Source organism: Crassostrea angulata, chromosome 6 (assembly GCF_025612915.1).
Source record: "Crassostrea angulata isolate pt1a10 chromosome 6, ASM2561291v2, whole genome shotgun sequence".
Taxonomy (NCBI): Eukaryota; Metazoa; Mollusca; class Bivalvia; order Ostreida; family Ostreidae; genus Magallana; species Magallana angulata.
The window spans coordinates 24,859,667-24,878,901 of record NC_069116.1 but is presented as its reverse complement, the minus strand read 5'-3'; the positions used below and the strand labels follow the sequence as shown (position 1 = coordinate 24,878,901).

The following is a 19,235-nucleotide window of genomic DNA, read 5'->3' as shown; positions in this document are numbered from 1 at the left end:
CTCATGACGAACCGTGAATGTCCACACCCAATTCTTTTAATCCTGATTATTTTCAGTTTGAGGGTCTAATTATACATGTATATACTTCATATCATATATAGCCTTGTTCGTGGTCCAGTTGATGTTTTAATTTGATACCTTTGTACATTGTATTTAACATTCTTTAATCTCGTGTTTCGTTTTCTTCTCTTCTGGGAAAACTTTTCCTGTAAAAGATTGGGGAAAAAAACATGTCGGATTGAGTTTGCTATTAATTAATTTTGAGTCAGAGCGAGGCCTTAAATGGTAAATATCTAAGGATGGTCTTTTACTGGGCATTAAATCCTCTCTGTGTATCTGTGTTTGACTCTTGCTAATCGTAGGCCAACAAACATAAAGATGCTGTTCAAACAACACGTCGGTGGACAATACACTATGGGATTTATTGGAGGGCCGATGTTTACGAATAACACGTCGTATTTTTGTCGTGAATTAATACTGCTGGTATAAAATTGATAAGATTTTGGATTTTGTCGAATTTTCACAAAGGGAGAGATGATTAGAGCTTCTTTGAGAGAGAGAGAGAGAGAGAGAGAGAGAGAGAGAGAGAGAGAGAGAGAGAGAGAGAGAGAGAGAGAGAGAGAGAGAGAGAGATTTTTTCAAAAAAATAAAAATCTAACATGAAAGAAAATCGAGAGAGAGAAAAAATAGAGATGGAGAGAGAAGAGAGGAACAATTCTTCAAAACAAATTAGAGGTAGATGATAGTTTATTTCTTAAACATTCCATATATATTTATTTATTTTATAAGTATTCAATATAAGAATATCATCCAACGTCGCCCGAGGGACAATGTCTTGACCAGGTATATAGATGATTATAAGCAGATGAGCCCTCTTATACCGGTGTATACATGGGAATACATTTCATTCTAATTTGTTATTAACTTGCTGGGATCAGGAAATTCCTCCATCAAGTCTTCTGGACAACCAATGAATGTTTGATATGTGGGCTATCTTCCGGCCTGGCCCAGGTATTTGTGATGGGGAGGGAGGCCCAAGATATTAACCATTGTTGCAGACGTCCCAAGGTGACAACACGGGATTTAATGGTAAGAGTTTTTATAATAGATCGCGTTGTTAACACCCCTTACAAGATATAGAGACCTATATTGAAAATCCCCCCCACTCTCTCTTCCTCTCTCTCTCTCTCTCTCTCTCTCTCTCTCTCTCTCTCTCTCTCTCTCTCTCGCTCTCTGTATGTATTGTAAAAGGTTATTTTTTCGTACAAGTAAAAGAATTTTAATAAATGTGATGAATTTTGAGAAGTTACCTGAGCAATCTATATGTATATACTTATGAAGTGAGGTGAGAGAAATTTGACTCTATAAGTCTCGGATGGGCAGTCATAAGAGCCGTGAGAAAATTGAACTATTCCTACCAAAATATGTAACTCTTTTAAAAAATAGCGTGTTCCCCTGCTAGCTCAAGAATGTATCCTCTATACTATTAAAAATCTAGAAAATTAAAATTCGTGTAGCTGGTGTGGCAAATCACACGTATGTCCCCAGGGCATTTTTTAAACACAAAAAATTCTCGCTCTCTTCATTTCTTGAATTCTTTTTTAAAACACCGTAAAATCGTTTGTAAAGGTTTAAATAAGCAATATCTCCATAATCCCCCAGCTGTGAATAGAACGAGTATATCAAAGGTTCAAAATTTAAATATTCGCTATGCAGATTTTGTTAATCAGTTTCTGTCTCCCCAAAAATATCAATTGCAATAATTCGTTCATAATTTTTCTTATCTTGTCTACTGTGACCAATACATGCATGGACTTAGGCCAAACTGTACTACATATGCGACTGACTGACTGTTTCTCCAGGTAGAAGGAATGGGGATTAGGCTCTTTAAAACTCCCGTGATGTATTGGACATCATCCCAAAGCGTACAGTATTATTATCTAGGTCTATATTACCCTGTCACCTCAAACTTCGTAGACCGGAAAAGGTGAATTAGAATGCGCCGCAACAACTCGACTAAGCTGGATCAAAGGATGTTCTCGCTTATGCCGACATAACATAAGAGTGCAATAAAAGTAAGAAAATTAAGGCGAGGACAGGCACAGGGAAGTAGATATATTTTTTTCCTGTTGGACATGCCGTCCGGTCGAAAAACAATGGCATCACTTCGATCGAAAATTTTCGGTTCGGATGGGATTATTCGATATTTTTCAAATGGAATATCAAACACAGCCAGTCGAGTTTTGGGGAGACCAATTTCACAACAATTACAGGTAATATTGAAAAAAAAATCCCAATAAAAACAGAAAACTTCTATAATGTATTAAATGTCACTATTATTTTTTTAAAAGAAGGTAAAGCTGTCGATTGTGTTCTCATACAGATATAAATGTGATTAAACATAATATGCGATATATATAATATCTTTGTTTATGCCAAATATTTATTAATGTTTTCTTCCGAACATGTAACCTTATGGACCAAAAGAAAAATGAGAACGCTACAAAGGTTTTGCAATTTCATTGATACGATCCATTTTTACCTTTTTATATGCTGGGTAACGGCTCGGTAAATGTGTTAATTATTTCATTTTTAACTAAGAAAATTACATAAAAATGAAAACTCTCTTAATGAAAATGAAATCATAAAATGTGAATAGAATTTCACACATGTGGGGCCCTGGATCTTGCCGCCGCATGAAATGTCTTGTCGAATTTTTAAAGGTATTCGCATCAAATTAACAATCGCCCATTTAAGTTTATGCAAATTCGTATTGCCATTGTGTTTGATTGTAACCACAGGATGGTTAGGATGATTCGACCTTGGTGCGATAAATTTTCAAGTCACACGGTCAAAAACTAATCAGGTCATTCCAATAACCTGGTTGATGTTACTGCTATCTCCATGGTTTCTGTGTTATCGTGAAGAAAAATTCAACTAAAAAAAAAAAACAATCAAAAAACAAAACCCAGATATATTAAATTTTCTGTTTGTTTGGTTTTTTTCATAACATGCAAGATAAAGTTAACAATGGTTTTTTTTCTTGCACATTAGTGTGAATTTTTTTCCAAGCAAATCAGTAGTTTGTTAACCAGAGATAAACCAAAAGAAGAAATTTAATTCTTGGTAGGGGTAACCGCGTTTGTTAAAACTGTTCTTTTCGTCTACATTTTTTAAATAATCAAATGTGATAAATTCAATTCGAAAAATATATCACACACTTACAACCAATGCAATGTTTGATATATAATAATTATATTCAAATATTGATACATCAAGGAGTGATAATGAAATTTCGATTGGGTTCGGAATACCTGAAAAACAAACAACAGCACCAAAAGTCTGCGAATTTCGAAAACGATGTCAATGGTCTGAATGGACTGAACGGTTTAAGAAAACCAAAGTATTCATTTAAAATACTAAGACATGTTTAAAATTGTCCAGCAGAAACAATTTCAAGATAGCACGATCTAAACAGACAGCAGGGATTGACTTCACAGGCACTGTAGCACTGACAGAAAATGGTCAATGTAAATATAACACGGTAGCAACATGTGTGTGTACTATGGTGAATTTAAATTAACATTTCTTTTATATGAGTTGAGCCTTATTATATGTTTAGGCCTTGTGTGAATTATAAGATTAAAAAAAGAAAAGAAAAAGATAATGGCTATATTTTCGTTTGCTTAGAATGGTTACAAATTACAGGGGCTTCAATAATAGATATGGTATTGTTTATGCAGAGGCATGCATGTGCAACAGTTTGCATGCTTTGGTTTTTGAGACACAGTGATAATATATTCAATGTTATTCTTTGTGATATATATGTAACCTGGAATGAATGTACATTCATGAAACAACTTGTACACATATTAATTTAATTTTTTATTTTTACACAGAGTGAAGTAATTAATTTTCTGACAACTTATTTTTAAGATTTGGTATTCTAACATTTACATTTTAATTAACTTTAGGGGTTCCCTTTTATGTGTCTTTTGCAGTGTGCAAGGCAAAATATCTTACTTTGGATTCTGCTCATTCATTTGTTAACATTACATCTCAGCAATAAAGATGTAATATGCTAATGAAGCATAAAAACATCCTGTTTTCAAAATTTGTCCAGAACAATTGGTTTGGAACAAATTCAAAATTATAGTAATGGTGATAAATTGTAGAAGAAGCAGATGAGGCAATATACATGTAAATGAAACATTATTATCAACAGTAATTACTGTAGATTCCTACTTTTATGCGAGTACTTAATTCCGCGATTCAACTGTTTTCCATCAAATCGTGAGAATGCCAAATTTTTATCATAGCCTCATGTAGCTTATAGCGAAAAATAAAAGCAAGATATTAAAATTTGCGAGATGTGCTTCTCACGATTTTACACAGATATTAATTCCTCGTGTTTAATTAGGAATCTACAGTATTTGCTCAGTGGTAAACCATCTGACTAGAAATACAACGATCCATGGTTCAATTCACTGTCCAGCCATTTACTTTAAGTATGTTTTTGCTTTGTCCCCCTTTGTTACCTATATTTCCTTACGTGAGCCATGTTTATATTTTTTAATGAGTCATTAGAATGTTATTTAAAAGCTCTCAGATTTGAGACCTATTTCCCCTTTACTTGTGCCTTTCAAACTAATGGAATTTAACATGGTTGCTTGCCCACAATGTCAACTTTGTTAATGATGATGTATGATAAAATCACTCCAGCCGAACAAAGACCATCATGTTAGGTAAAAAAAATTGTCATTTTGCCACTTCAGGTTATATTTCTTTTCCTTGGTGATATATGGTACTTTAAACCTGGGTTATAAACCCATATATTCCACATTGTCTGATCCAACATTTCATCCATGGATCTTACAGGAAAGAAAGTGGTATAATAGTATAGTTGAAGAAAAAAATATTAATGCATTTGTTTATGTGGGGAAATGCATACTGTACAAGTATATGTGTGATTTGTATTTTTCCTTAAATTTTTCTTTTACATGATTTTTAATGGCTCTTGTAGGACGAAGTGATTGACCTTGACACAGTTCTTCAAGGACATCTGGAAGATTTTTATCAAGCCTGCACCCAAACTGCCATCAATGAGGCGCATTCTGTGTGTGAAGATGGTTACTATGGCAACAAGGACCAGTTTATATCATCTTTTATTTTACCAGTGTGCCATTTGTTTCAAACACTTAAAAAGGTAAAACAAATGTTTTTTTTTCTTTAACTGTTAATATGCTAACTATCAACCAAAATCTTAAGCATCCATTTACTGGTAAGGATATATATGCAAGATTATCATGAAATTCCCCACCTACCTTTTTTATGATTGAAGAATATATTGTTATCACATTTTTATAAGAATTTCCTGTAGCCTTACTTGAAAATTTACATACAGGTAAATCCTTTTATATTGGAGGACCAGAACAGTATTACTGCATGGTTTATTTTGTTACTTCATATATTAAGTCCCTAAATTTGAAATTTTGTGTTAAACTTTACATACATTTTGAAACAAATGCATTGGCCTATTAATACTTCTTTTACATTTTTTTTTCTGTAATAATTCAATTTTCCCATAGTAGAATGCTAAGAAAGATAACTCTAGCATCCATACAACCAGGCATGTTGAAAAATTTAGCACAGTCATGACATGCTGGCTTCTGTATCAAATCCTAAAATGCGGCGTATATTATTTAGGTGCATTAAATGGAGCAGATCAAAGTATTTGACCCAGTGAGAAGAAGTTGACACTGATAAAAAGACAAACACACGGCAACACACTTAATGTCGTAAAGTTGTGTATCAAATATCTAGCTTCCGTGACTTTCTCACGGCCAGAGTTTAAGAAAAGGAAACTCAGTCATTTTCCTCTGCATTATTAAACCAAACATATAATATTGGGAGGTTTTGTGTAATAGATATATCTCATTACAAAGGGATTCACCTCTTGCATACTTTGGGTTCTCTTGATAACATCTTAACGGTGGAAAATCCTATCAAATTGAAATTTTCTGTCAGGTAGAAATCGGTCTTTTTTTATGTAACAGACAACTAGTATGCTTCTGTGCAATAAATTGAAATTGAGTAAATAACCATTATAAGTGAGAAAAGTTTTATGGTTTTTGATAAGACATGTTTGATGTTTAGAGTGAGATATAAAATGAGCTCAGTTTGTTGAAGAGATTTCATTTTAGATCCGTTTTCTCTAGAATAAAGCTGTTGGATTTCAGAGCACACTGACACTGTTTTATGACTTCTCCAGAGTAGTAAAAGTATTAGGCCTTGTTATTTTTTCCCAAAGCATTTATCCACCCTTATATAATATTATCATGAATAACAGCTCTTTAAACATCATCAATGTTTAGTTAGTTGAATTGCGTAGGAGTCACATTTTTTTCATTAAAGAATTAAACGATGTTGCTGGTACAAACACATTATTATTTTGTGATGGTCTTATATCAATTTTCCATGTACAATTGATTCATTACGCTATTAGTGAAACATCCCTATCGAAACCAATAAATTAGGAGTTAATACCCTTCCTTTCTATATTTGCTGGCCAAAGTTTTTCAAACCACTCTGATAAGCTTTCCATAATTGGAGAGCAGAATGGAGTCTAAATCCATGACCAGCAAAGATGTCTTACTTCATGAATTAAGTTTAATCTTCTGGGTTCCAACAAGAAAAATGAATGGCTCTCTGATAATGAAAGAAATATCTCAGTTAATGGAAGAACAATGCTTTTTCTCAAGGGAGATCACTCTGTTATTTTGAACCTATATATCTAGTTTTCTAATTACATATTGACATTCTTTACTCAGATTTGTTTCATTTAGGAAAAAAATACTTACACCTTAATGTAGTTAACATTCAATAAAATGATTTTGAAAGTGGAATAATCAAATGGTTTCGAATACTAGTACCTTCCTGGATATTCTTTTGTGACAATTTTTTGGATGGAGATCTACATGTTGTAGTGTATACATTTATATACATGTACAAGTAAATGTACATGAGTTTGAAATTAATCTTGTATTGACATATTGAATCAGAGATTACATATAATGATATGATATTTGAGAGAGTTGAATCTCAACTATTTTAGCTACATTGAATATCAAGGTATTTCAAGGCAATGTAGCAGGAACTTGGAATAAACGAATCATCACAAAATATCTGACTACCTGAATGTTTAATTGCTGACAAGTATACAATATTACATACAAATGCACTAGCTACCCCTATTGTACCCCACCCAGGTACATAGGCAATTTCGCCACATATGATTCTCATATGTATTGCCTTTCATATGAGAATCATATGTGTATCATATGTATATCGAATCTGTGGCAGATCATATGAGAATCATATGAACATTCATACGTGGATCATATGATTTGTCACATATGGTTCACATATGATGCCCTTTTTTTATGATCTCATATGAAACAAATCATATGATTCACATATGTGAATCACATGTGATGAAGTTGCCTGTGCACAATTTTATGTTAATATGCTGCAAGGAACTTTAACAACGAAAGAGATAAAATTGTTCAATTATCGTAGTCCTGCTGACTTGTTTTTGTTGCTATCTATCTGAATGCAAGTTAGATTCTAAATGCTAGCACCCCCTAACCACCACCCGTCTCATATTGCTCAACAATTTTATGGAAAGTTGTTTGTTGGTTTTTTTTTAACTATCAAAATACAAGTAAATGCATCGCTTGCACCACCCTACCCCCAAACCAAGACTGAAACTTTATTGTCAAAGATCAAGGTGTGATTTCACAGAGAGGGCTACTCCCCCACTCACCACATTCCCTCACCCTCAGACAGATAGATTAACAAGTAGGAACTGTTGATAAACACGAGTGGTTGACTAGGTATCTGTGATAAGAAGCCTGCTCCTAAGGTACACACTCCACTAACAAAGACCGGGCACCTTGTCCACTCAGGAACTCCCCATTGTGATGGCTAACTCAGCACAAACAACCAGGTAGTTTATTAAGATGACCCGCAAACAAATTACTCATTCCACTCTCCAAGTCAGGACCTTAATGACAGGGTAAAGATGGTTTTGTTATTTTTGTAATAGGATATCTTGATATTATACCATATTTACATGTACATTGAAATATAGGTTTCTTTTTTATGCTCATTTAAACTAGATTTTGGAAAATTTTTGGGTTTGTTTTATTTGTATAGAAAAGAAAGTTATATTATGCACCACATTTGATTCTTATCTATATAGTTGATATGTTTGTTGACAGGTTTCAAATTTCATATCTATATTTAATAAACAAGTATGCAGTATATGTATACATGTTTACTTATGTGAAAAATTACCTGACAGTAAGTCTTTTTTGACTTTATCATAATGTCTGTATTCTGAAAATCAGCAGATAACTGAACACTCATAATTATTTTGTTTATCAATTTAAATTTTTTATCTATGAACATGCAAATTCAAAACTTATGTCAACTCTTCTGAAAATATGAAATATAAATATGGTAAACATATGTTAGCAATTTCATATACTGGTATACATGTATGCTGTGTAATATTAATGTAATTTAACCAGGTATTTGATATTAAAGGTGTAAATTCCTTTCATATGCTTCTACTGTACAGCAACAAAGAAGCTTTTTACAAGCATGGCTTGATAAATCATCTCCCAAATGTTTTAATTGTCAAGTTAGTTTTCTTTTCAAGGTGTTATGTAATTCTGAAAAACAAGCTTTCGCTCTTTTCTAGCTGTTTCAATACACTGTCTCTTTCACTTAATCTATTATGGGAAGGTCAGAGAGGCATATTGACACTGGCATTCAAAGTGATTATGTTTTAATGTCGTCAAATATTTACCATTGTTATTGTAATACCACAGACATAGCTCTGTCATGATGTCATTTTGGCAGCTGATTCCAATCCATGGTTTAAAACTGGTGCCAGTTTCAAGACTCCTGGAATTTTCTTTGGATCTTCATAACACAGTCAGCAAACTTTTGATATTTGGTATAATCAGATTTTCAAATTTTCAGTTCATTATTTGTTGTTGGTTTATTTTTGTTTGTTGGTTCTGTTTTGAATGTTACAGGTGATTTTAATTTTGGTGAATTTTCAAAAATTGCCACAATAGTCCAAAATTATATCCCCATCCCCCCAAAAACAAGCTGTATTTTCGTTATCTATTTTGGTGTTCCTACTTTTAATTATTTATTGATTTTGGTGTTTATTGATTTTAAATTGGTTTGTGTAATATAATTTTATACAAAATTTTCTATAGAAATTTGTATTTCAAATAAATTCTTATTTTGAATGATCAACTACATGTAGGATGCATATTCCCATCCCCACCATCTGTAGATTAATATTAACCAAAAAAAATCGAATTTTGAACTTTGAGTTCTATGTTTGAATTCTGTTGTCCCTTTTAGTTACTTAGTTTCATTAAAACATTAATGTCTCATAGTTCCATGAACACTTTAAAATTCTGCTTTTATATGGTATGTAAATACTTATTTACAGAATGTAAATACTTGTGCAATTTTGTTGACTTTTATCAATCTACATTTATGAATTCAATTGCATTAATATGTCAGTTCAAGAATAGAAAATTACATGCACTGATTTACTCATCTTTACTAGCCAAGGGTTTACAATCCACTCTAATAGAGTAGCAGAGTGGATTGTAAATCCTTGGCTAGCAAAGAGGTGTTTTACTTATCTACAGGTACAACTAAGAAATCATACTAGCTAGTACATGTATCAGAAATTTCAAATTTCATATCAACCTAGTTTTTGTATTGAATGCAATTTGAACAAATGTCTAGCACACAAAGTAATTTTTAAAGTTTAGCATGCCAGAGCGCATGCATGTTATAAGGTAATATTTATATTTTGATGTTATGTCATTGAAGGTCACACACACTGATCTTCTTTCATTGCAATAGGTGCAAAAATTCAGAGTTTCAAAAACAGAAGCCTAAATAAAGGGTGTATACCCTAGCTGTTTCCAATAAGAAAAGATAGCAAGCTTTGTGGACTTGATTGACAGACCTGCTTTGTCAAACTTGTCTGCTTGAAAGGTTTTTGACACTGTGACCCATATCCCTGAATGGCTCTGTTGTAAAACTTGGTTAGTGAATAAACCTGCAAGAGCAGTCACTATCCGAGGTGCTCAGTGAGTAAAAAATATCATTCAAGACTCCCGTAACTGATATCCAGTGAATTTTGGGGGGTGATTATTGAAGGGCGGTCAGTTCGAACCACAGGTGTGCGTGGTTGTTTGCAGAGTTTTTTTTAAGGATTGGATGTCTCCTGATCAGTGATTTAAATTCACATTGATACCCGAGGTATTGAACAGAGCAAGCAAATGTAAGTCAGTCGTTAATTTTGATGAAGTTATTCTATGCGACGCATTTCTCCATTCATAAATTGTGATATATAACCATGCATGCATGCTTTCTAAAATTTACTTGCTGCACCATCTTTTTTTATTTTCATAATTGTGTGATAAAAATGAAAGTATGTGTAGTTTATTTTCAAATTTCTAGAAATAAAAAAAATTCAATTTGTAAAAAATAAATGAATGTTTTGTTGATACATCTTCACAATGATTGATAGCTTCCTAGTAACGTGATCAATCTTTCTGGCCCTCGTAAACTTAACCAAGATGGTGCCTTTAATTTGATATTGCATGTACATGTGTACCATAGTAGCTATACAAATATATCGTGAAATCAATGGTTTGGCTTTCTGTTTTTGGAATATTGATAGCGAATCAGCGGTTCAGCTTTCTCCGTCTTGTAAAGGTTCTAAAAATATACATACTCATTCTTAGATCTCTGTCAATATAGCTCTATCGGTAGATATGAAAAAGGCTTCTCTTCTACCTGTTAAGGTACACATTGGGTATATATATGTATGACTTCAAAGGTATTTTTCGGGGCAAATCTCTTTTTGCGAGTTTTGAATAGGGTCACCCAATTTCACTGCAACGGGAAAACTGCTTTTGTTCAAAGTTTCAATGGAACGTTCTTGTTCTCTGGTGTTATTAGCAGTTTGTGGTATGTTTCAATTTGAAAGTAAGTCTCAAAGCTGTTAAAAGCTTTATGCATTCGAATAGTTGTTGGTTGTATCAATTTACCGAAGAAAAGGGCCATTGACTGATTTTGAAGTTGAGGTTATGACCTGAGCAAGTATTGTACATAAACAGTTATAATGCCGTTTTTGAAAGAGGTTTCGTGATAAATGTGACAGAAAATTAGCTAGTAAAGCACCTTGCAATTTTAATGGGACAGTTATCTTTAAATGTTAGCAGTTGTGTGATTTTTAATTACCACATGTTGGTAGGTTTTTTCTTCTGTATATTTGTATTTATCTTCATAGCTCATGATGTTTACTCACTTACTTTTTGTATCATTATAATTTCATGCTCAAATGCCAATAGATTTGAAGGCAGTGACAATAAGTAAAAGCTTAGAATTTCCTAAATGGCTGATTTCCCTTTATAAAAAAAAGCAACATAAAAACCACAAGGAAACTCGATTTATTTTCACAGTATTCATGCTTTAGAAAGTTGTTCTTTTACCTTGCATGTTTGTCATATTTTGAGACCAATGGTGATCTAGATATATTCTATGGTATTTGTTGTGTCTTGAAATATGAACACCCAGTTATCGTTATGCAGTTGGTGTGTACAAACACCTTTTGAACAACAGATAAAACAAAAAAGGACCCCGCCTATCTATCATTGGCCTCATCTCTCATGTCTCTATTGTTTTTTAACTGGTCACACGTAATTAGCTAGCCTTTTATATGTAGGTGTTTGTACGGAAACATTTACTTTCTCTCCTGTGTAAAGATCTGCTTTAGGATTAGAGAATTGTGTATACATTGGTGGTCCAATATAAACCTTGGATAGAAGGAGAGAGAAAAAAAGATTATGTACCTGAGTGTGCAAGGTTAAGATTAGGAAATTGGCAAAGAAGAAAAGGTTCCATTTGTTGTGTGGGCCAGTGGGTATACGTAGCCTTGTAAGTCTGGGTAAGAACAGAGCTATTGGTCTTTTAGGTTTTATCTCCCAGCCCTGGACAAAGTCAAAGAAGGGATTAGAGATAGAGGAGTGGGACTCTGTGGGACTTTGCAGATTGAAGAACAATGATACAGATTTTGGACTTTGTACAAGAATGTGTAAACTCTAAATAAGTACTGAGAACAAAAAAAGAGAAGAAAAGTCTATTTGCATTCGTTCAGTGAATTGGAAAGTACAAGAACCCCACTAAGACTTGATTATACTGCAAATAGGAAGGCTAAAGTCCTGAATGGAGTCATTGTGTGTGAATGTATCTTTTAAAGTTGGTGAATGAAGAACAGATAAGGTTGATGAATTTGGGATTCACCTTTGGATTTTGGTTATTGTCTCCTTATACAAAAAAAGTAGTAAAATTTGAGTCCGAAGACTACAAGCTGTTGGAGAATGTTTTCTGAAGTCTTGGAGGATTTGAGTGTAAAATCAAGGTTCTGATACATTATAAATTGGTAAGATAATTTGAAAACAAAAGAAATTTTTGGGATCGGATGGGCAGAGTTTCTAAAGTATGAATCAATCCACAATACATTAATGTACTGTTAAAGTGCAGGATTGGTCATTTTGGTTTGCTTTTTAAGAAGATTAAATGATGATTTTTCTTATTCACATGAGAATTTATGTTAGGATTATTACACATAGGTAGATTTAAGTTCTAATTTTGTTATACAGTCTTTTAAATTTGTAAACATTGGGATTTATGTTATGTCACTGCTTCTGTTCTTTTAATCTTTGACCAGAATGAAGCCGTGGAAATGATTGATTACCATTCAAAATCACATTAGTTCAAGTGTATGTTGAGAACTTACTACCAAAATGAGATTAGGTTATGCATTCACATTGATTTGTCATTGCATAAATCTTTGAGATTTTTTTGCGTATATATCTTTTGCTTTTAATAATCAAGGTTTAATACATAGATTTGATATTTTACAAATATCAGAATCTGTTTGTTGCACTATACTTTCTTCATTTTTACCTGTCCAGTACAGGTATAACTCTGATTGTTTAGATGCCAGAATGTTATCTTGTGCAATAACAGGTGCATCAATTTTGCTTTTTATTGACTTTATGATACAAAACTCATTCATCAGGATTTTAAAGGGAGATCTGGCCCTAAGTATGTTCTTGGCTGTTGCAGTATTAATATAAGTGTTCCAGAATATTTTCTCAGATCTTTTGAATTTCAGTAAGTCTACGATAAACATTGGAATATGAAGTATAAATGTTGACTTAAAAGCACAAATGGATTTTGTACTTTTCTGCAATTTATATTAGGATTTGACTAGGGAAAAAAAGCTTAGTGCATGTAATAACCTTGGTATTTTGGGAGCAATTTTGTGAATCTTAGAAGAAAAAAAATGAAATTTTGATAACAAAAACCCATTTCCCTATTGAAATATATGCTGTAATGTAATTTGATTTTGATTTTTAGGATGAAGACTGGTGCCAGTGTGGGAATCACAAACTGTGGCCTGTCTGCTACGGTGAGAACATAGTCATCCACCTGAACAAGCTCTCTGAACAGTCTCTGAACATTGGGGATTTCTATGTGTATGTGTCTGTGTTAAATTCTTGTGAACCTTGCCTTAATGTATGCTATAACACACCTTCAGGAGTAAAAGAACAAGTACTCTGCGACAAAGAAATTCAAGCTTTTTTCGCCATGGAAATAATGAGTCGCCGCACAAGTCTGTGTTCAGACGAAGAACTGGGGCGAATGTTGCAAAGGTGTTTGGTGCTGTTTGAAGGCAGTGTGCAACATCTTAAATGGGATGAAACAACACAAGGTTGCCAAGACTGTCAAAGGAATCGCATGATCAAAGACCTGCTGAAAAACCAGTCAGGGCAGTGGAATGGTAGCCGCCCTAATTATCTGTGTCTGACAGGTTTGTTAGCAATTTCATGATTACTTCTTTCTAGCTATCCTAAAACTTGACTACACTTGTATTTCAATAATGTTTGTCATTAAGAGAGAACAAACAAAAAAGTGCAGTTACTGAGGGATTATTGAACACCGGTAGGCAACATGCCTTGACAGTCAATAATTGGAATGAAGTGTACACACATAATGAGAGGGGGGAAGTGTTTCATAACAATAGGTAGCATTGTGGTTGGTATGTGACAGCAAGTGGCTGAATTTTGTCTCTGCAAGGGAAAAACTTACCCCCTGCCTGGTGAATCTGTCACTTTTCTACACAACCTTCTGACCCAGTAGCTAGGTAGTCTTGTGGGTGGTGATGGTAGGTTAGGGTTTTCAAACACACAGGGGCCCCTTAGTGTTCTATCACATGAAATTATACTTACAGTGATCACAATGGGAAATTTTGGAATGATAGACTAGCATTTAACTAGAGAGCCACTTACTGTTGCAGTAACACATAAAACATGTCTAAAATATATTTGTTATTTCAGAATTGTTATTCGAACAGCTCAAAATTTCAAGATTCAAAGGCAAAATTTTTTTTTTCCCATGAAATATTTAGCATTCGGCTTTTAGAAGTTTTTGCTTCCTTACTTATTAGAACGTAATGAACAAGCTGAATTGGGCCAACAGGTGTGTAGTGTTATTGATTCAAGGGTGTCATTTACAGATGTATAAAAACAGATGTATAAAATAACTGTTAACCATCCATAAAACTCTCATCAAATTTCAGTTAGAGATACATATAATGACAATGGCTGCTGGTCATTTGGCAATTGATTGGACACCCCTTGTGTGGAAGTACGGGAGGTCGAAGGTCAGACTGTGGCTGATTAAAGTCGGCTTGCGTCTGTACTGTCAGTTTTGAGACAGTTATATTGTCAGCATTAGGGAAGGATGGACCTTCAATTACGGTTGTGTACTACTGGCCAGTCAGGTGGAAATTGTACAATCTTCCTTTGTTTTCCCAATTAGTATTGCTTTAAATATACCATCTTATTTAAACTCATTTTGCTCCTTACTTTCCTTATTATACTCTCCTACTTATGCAGTTGTTTTCTTACCAAATATTATTTTTTTAAGTGCCAGGTACATGTATGACATTTTGGCTGCATGAACTCTTTAATCATTCAAGTGGAAATCGGTGTATCTGGAGCCTTTTACTATCTTGCTGTATTTTGTTCCATTTATTAAGATAATGAATTGCACGCAGTTGTTTTCTTGCTCAGCTATTACATTATCGACTGAAGTAGTCAAGTGAAGATAAGTTTTCATTATTTCAATGTCCTATTAGGTTGCCACATTCTTTCTTAATACCATGCAATTGTTTTCTTGTCAAAATTCTCAAAATGATATTTTAAGACTACAGACGTCATTGTTAAACTACAAATGTCTCTGGACATACCTAATATTCGTTTAAAATCGACAAGCATCCTAGGTAACAGAGATATTACTAGGAGCAGTCATTTTTCTTTTGATTAAACTCCCATATTTTGATCTCGAGCAGCGATAAATGGAATAAAGACTGTACTCGTGAAATTCAAGTTGATTCACTGTTTTCCAAATCTGTTATTATATTCCAACTAAGCTCTTTCCTTTGTTGTTACCTCAGACTATTATCTAGTCTTATCAAGGTAGCATATCTGTGGATTAAGGACTAGCATTGTATCCCAAAGTATCAGAACTACAAATTGTTTCACACTGTTGGGACAGGGAGGTTGTTGCTGTCTATGGATAAAGCACTGGCCTTATCTGTTGTCAAAATTTGGACATGATGTATGTGAAAAATCTGTGTTGACAGGTACGGCATTATTTTTGTGGGCACATTTGGTAAGATAAGTGATATTTACATATACTATGAATAGGTGTCAGAATTATTACTTGCATTCTTCTTACTAGGTGCATCTAGGTCAAAAGAGCACTTGTTTGCAGTTTAAGATTGATAATGTTAATTTGGGGGGCTGATAGATTGTGTCAGAACATACTGCTCTGGATAGATTAAATTTAAATTAAACAATCTAATCTAATGCAATAAATATGTCAGATCAGAAGTATTTCAGCAATGGTAAATATGTGAATAAGTAACCCTTGATTAGTCCTTCAGGTCAGATTTAATTACAATTATACATCTCTTATTACAAAAATTGCATTGTTCTGAGTGAAGTACATACACAGTTTAAACCCACATAAACGAAAAGAGCAGGTCCCAAACATCAAAGATGTTGGCAATCAACCCACAGGATATAATCCCATTAACGTATTATCCCTTATAATCCTGGTCTCAGAGATTACATGTAGTGTGCAGTAGCCTGGAGTTTACTCCCCTGCAGTGGTACAAATAGTCCTATTGATTCAGTAGGTCTGTATTGATCCAGCTCTGTCTCCTGTGTTATATATAGACACTGTGATGGGTTCTGGCAGGGTGTCTCTTTCATTGTCTGTGCACCGTTTACTTGAGATGGGTCGTCTGTCCAAAGCTTACAGAGATTAAGCATGGATTATCCTAATCAGCAACATACTCATACATGCATGTCACGAGTTACATGTATTATGGATTTCATGCAGAATTAATCAATGCATTTGGACTGCTGAGAATTTTCCTCTGTGTGCAGATCCAATAATTGAACAGGATTGGGGCAAATTGCTTTCAGTTTGTGATTTTTTGGGGGGTGATAAACGTGAATTCAGTGTAAAAAACAGGAAACGGAGAAAATTATTTGGGGCCTTTGTGCGTTGCAGAATTTCCTGAGGATACTAAATTCACTATGGTGGAGAAGTCCCTAGCCATTATGATGATTTTATGGAACTGAATCATTACTTAATGACATTAGATTACCATTACGTAACAGGACCAGCTACACAATTGTGTGTGATGGACGGAGTGTTTGTTTACACAGGGGTGTAATGGAAAGCCTGGTCATTACTCTTGCCTATCTATCATTCTCATATCAACAGTCCTAAAGATTAACATTAATAGAGAAGGACAGATTTTTAACTGATTCTGACGGGGATGTCACCTGACCAGTTAGACGAGAGTAATGGACAGAGGGAAGCTACCTGACATTTCATATTCCATGCGAGGTCATTGTCATTTCAGGAGGAGAGCAGTGTAAATAGCTGGTGAGAAGAAAATAAGACTTGGACATGACAGTTGTGTGCATGTAATGTCAGGTGAACAACTTGTGCAATGGCTTGGCTTCATTTCGGGATGGTTAATGGATGAACAACTACAACCTCAGTGCTTTGTATCATCAGATTCTTGCTTTACATCATGATGTTACAGCAAGGTTTCTGCGCTGGTTCCAAGAAAAGAGCTCTTGATTGTGCATACACAGTTGCAGTGGGATTGTTTCAAGCTAAATTATTCAGAAATGATTGTGACCTTTCATCAAATAGAGGAGATGTATGAAGAGCTAAGTTAAAAAAAGCAATGCCAAGTGTCGTGTATTAACTTCATCTCTTCTTGTAGCAGATATGTTGATGATTCTCAACATTTTGATTCTGTACCATCTGTGAAAATCATTTCTGTTGCTTTTGCTGAAAGAAATAGGAGAAGAATAAAAAAACAAACAAATTAGTGACTAATCTATGTGCCACTGCCCATTCCTCTCCTCATTTTGTGATCTGATCTATATAAACCTAGTCATCGCTAAGGAACCACCATGGGTAATATTATAGCTGATTTTGAAATAAATGAGGTGGAGGAAAGTGAGATACAACAAGTCCAAAGTGAGCTTACCGCAATCAAAGGGACTGATGTTGACAAGGAATCCCAGAATCCTGGTTCATCCGTGGATAAATACTTGGATATATCCGACAATAGGGACTGTACGGAATCCAACCTGTCATCTCCGACGGAGTATCACAGTGCAAGAAACTCGGAACACTTTCCATTCACAGACTCAGATGCTAGTGATATTGAGTCTGAGGATAATGTGCTGTCTCACGAGATAAATGAGATGTCTGATGGACAACCAAGAAACCAGTTAAGCACTGAATCTGAGACCAGTGGGGATTGTCATGAAAATTGTCTTATGTGTCAACATGATATGTATGACCTCTTGAACCCTGATGACCTTTCTAATACAGGGTCAGAGGTTAGTGATTTTGATAGTGATTTTGATTTTGACCTCACTGCTGGTGATAATGCAACATTTAGGAACACAAAAGCATCTGGCAGTTCTGACTCTGATCCTACAATAGAAAATATTTCTAGTCAGAGTGTGTCAGAATCAGACATGACTCCAAATAAACCTGATTCTTCCAATGTCTTATGTACAGAGGATAAACCTGCTGGAAAGTTCATCAAGGGAGGTAACCCTAGCTCAGAAGACACATCTGGCAGCAATTGTATTTTCTCTGAAAAAGCAGCACGAGGTGATGAATGCTGTAATAGAAACACTGTTGTGGCCGATCAAAGCCAGGGAAATAGTAGAAGTACTAACCAGGCGATGCATGCAGTTACAGCTGGTACTGGTAGTAATGCTGATGACAGCTCATTCAATAGTCAGCCACAGTCGATGGGCGTGGGAGATGGTTGTGAGGGCATGATGCCCTGTAATTCTATGACTGATGGAGACTCCAGAGGTGATGATGGTGAGATGGAGGATAAAAAGAGGTCACCCTCACACCAAAAAGATGAAATGTTAACTGTGGAAACTCCTGGGATCCAACCTAATCTCAACAAAGACAACTTTGATGAGAGTCAACCTAATTGTCATATTATGGAGGTTAATTGTGACGTTCATTCAGGGAATGCTCTGCTGGCTGAAAGGCCTGTGTCCGCTGTATTCACGGAATTAGGGCAGGATAGAAATGTGGACCAAGATAGAGTAGTCAGTACCCAGAGTGATCAGGAACGGGAGAGAGAAGGCTTAATGGGACCTATTCAGAGTCCTTCGACCACCGAGAATGGCCATCTCTCTAATGCTCTTGTGGACAAAGAGAACATGGATGATTACCCATCAATAATTCGGGATATAATTAAAAACCATCATAGATTTGTGGATATATTATCAAAATTTGAGCAGATATGTAGTGTTAAGTTGGATTTGGTTAGTGTTTTGGAAAAACATCAACCTGTTAAAGAGGACATGCAGGGGAGTGACACTGGTAAGATATTTTGACTTGTATTTGGTGAAGTGAGGGGTAAAAGCAGATAATAACATACAGGTTCAAAATCTTTGTTTGAAGTAAAAATATCATCTTTT

At 34.6% G+C, this 19,235-nt stretch overlaps 1 protein-coding gene across 5 annotated transcripts in view; it reads left to right on the top strand.

The window, feature by feature from the left end:
* The first annotated feature begins 1,005 nt into the window (after nucleotides 1–1,005).
* The window catches only part of LOC128187335 (puratrophin-1-like), a 40,170-nt gene continuing 21,940 nt past the window's right edge, over nucleotides 1,006–19,235 (top strand). The window contains exons 1-3 of one of the 5 annotated variants that reach the window (XM_052857741.1): nucleotides 1,006–1,089; nucleotides 5,024–5,206; nucleotides 13,537–13,990. In XM_052857741.1, coding sequence (XP_052713701.1) covers nucleotides 1,021–1,089; nucleotides 5,024–5,206; nucleotides 13,537–13,990 — 706 coding nt within the window. In that variant the 5' untranslated portion in view covers nucleotides 1,006–1,020. Of the gene's footprint in view, nucleotides 1,090–2,007; nucleotides 2,274–3,366; nucleotides 3,531–5,023; nucleotides 5,207–13,536; nucleotides 13,991–15,863; nucleotides 19,138–19,235 lie in introns of those variants that run through there. The other 4 variants (XM_052857740.1, XM_052857745.1, XM_052857742.1 and 1 more) reach the window with 4 other exon arrangements.